The sequence below is a fragment of the Bufo bufo genome, chromosome 3 (genome assembly GCF_905171765.1).
Source record: "Bufo bufo chromosome 3, aBufBuf1.1, whole genome shotgun sequence".
Taxonomy (NCBI): domain Eukaryota; kingdom Metazoa; phylum Chordata; class Amphibia; order Anura; family Bufonidae; genus Bufo; species Bufo bufo.
In genome coordinates, this window is record NC_053391.1 from 643,460,305 (window position 1) to 643,461,873 (window position 1,569).

The window sequence follows — 1,569 nt, forward strand, 5'->3', positions numbered from 1 at the left end:
GAGAGGGTGGTTATGGTAAAGTGAGTATTAGGAATTCTTGGGACTTCTTCCTCATGTGTGTCATGTGTGTCGCAGTAATATCACTCTAGGGATGTCAACGCTTCATGTCTTCTCATCAGGTCTCATGGCAAGACAGGCCTTTCTTCCAGTTCTAATGCTCTGTCTCCTACAGGTCATGCTGGCCACACATCCCGCCTGCCAACAACAACTGGCAGTGAAGCTGGTGAAGAAGAGGGTCCTGCTTCAGGACTTTAAAGACACTGTCCTGATTGAGCGACAGGTCCTGGAGGTGACTGGGAAGAGTCCATTGTTTACCCATGCTTATGCCACCTTCCAGACCAAGGTAAGAGTCTGATCCATTATCGAGGCTTGATCAGTGGGTTAGCTATACCGATCCCAACTGAGGAGGCTGCAGGACCTTTACTATAATATTTTAGAAACCTGGATCATATTTTCTGTCTTTTATCATAGGACTATGCCTTCTTCATCATGGAGTTTCTTAGCGGAGGAGATCTAAGTGTCCTCATGAGAGCCAACGCCCTATTCACCATTCCAGTCACCAGGTAAGACAGAACATGGATATATTAGATAAAACTGACGATTGCTGTCAGGAACATGCAGCTTTGTGTCATTATTAGTCTGGTAGTTTAGTGGGTGAAATGTTGATATTCTTTCTTTCTTTTTGCCATCAGATTTATGGCAGCTGAGATCATCTGTGGGCTGCAGTTTCTCCACACCAGAGGCATCATACACAGGGACATAAAACCAGCCAATATCTTAATGAACAGCGCCGGTCACTTGAAGATCGCCGATTTTGGTCTTGCCGTGATGAACATCTTTGGGGATAAGAAGATCTCAGAATATGCCGGAACTCTTAGATACATGGCTCCTGAGGTGAGGAATCATCGACTGCACATGCTACTGAGCTGTTTCTTTCTACAGGGCTGGACGGCTGCATGACTTCTGCTGGCCTGGACAATGTTCTAACTCTTATTGTCTGCTGGATGTTTTCACAGATTCTTCTACGGAAGCCCTACAACACGGCAGTGGACTGGTTCTCAGCTGGTGTGATGATATATGAGATGGCTACTGGCAAATATCCATTCAATGCCGGTATACTGCCTGAAACAATCGAAAAGTCACTGATCAATGATGTTCCCACCTACCCAAAAGGCCTCAACCCCCAAGCTAGAGACCTTATAGTGGGGGTGAGTAGAAAGACACATAGCAGTAATACAGCGGCTAAATATTATGAAAATGAGGACATTGAAAATCAGGGATAGCATTGCAACGTGTGATGGAATGAATGTCTTTATTCTACATTTTTCCAGCTCTTAAACAAGTCACCAGAGAGTCGCCAGGTAGCGGTAGATAACATCAGGGAACATCCGTTTTTCATGGAAATCAACTGGACAGATATAGAGGGAGCAGGAGCTCGTCCACCATTCCAACTAGGACCAGTAAGTAAATGATCCAGAGAAGATGTGGCTAGTAGTACAGTTCCATTGTGTTCCTTCTTTATCAACACCGCTTTTGGTATGTTCTCTCCATAGCCACCAGTGATGACAT

The 1,569-nt window shown here is 45.0% G+C and overlaps 1 protein-coding gene across 1 annotated transcript; it reads left to right on the top strand.

Moving 5' to 3' along the window:
- Window positions 1-489: 489 nt before the first annotated feature.
- On the top strand, window positions 490-1,283 carry LOC120994001 (protein kinase C delta type-like). The gene is made up of 3 exons (XM_040422461.1): window positions 490-563; window positions 693-894; window positions 1,017-1,283. The coding sequence occupies exons 1-3, from the start codon at window positions 490-492 to the stop codon at window positions 1,281-1,283; spliced, it is 543 nt and encodes a 180-aa protein (XP_040278395.1).
- Window positions 1,284-1,569: the final 286 nt, after the last annotated feature.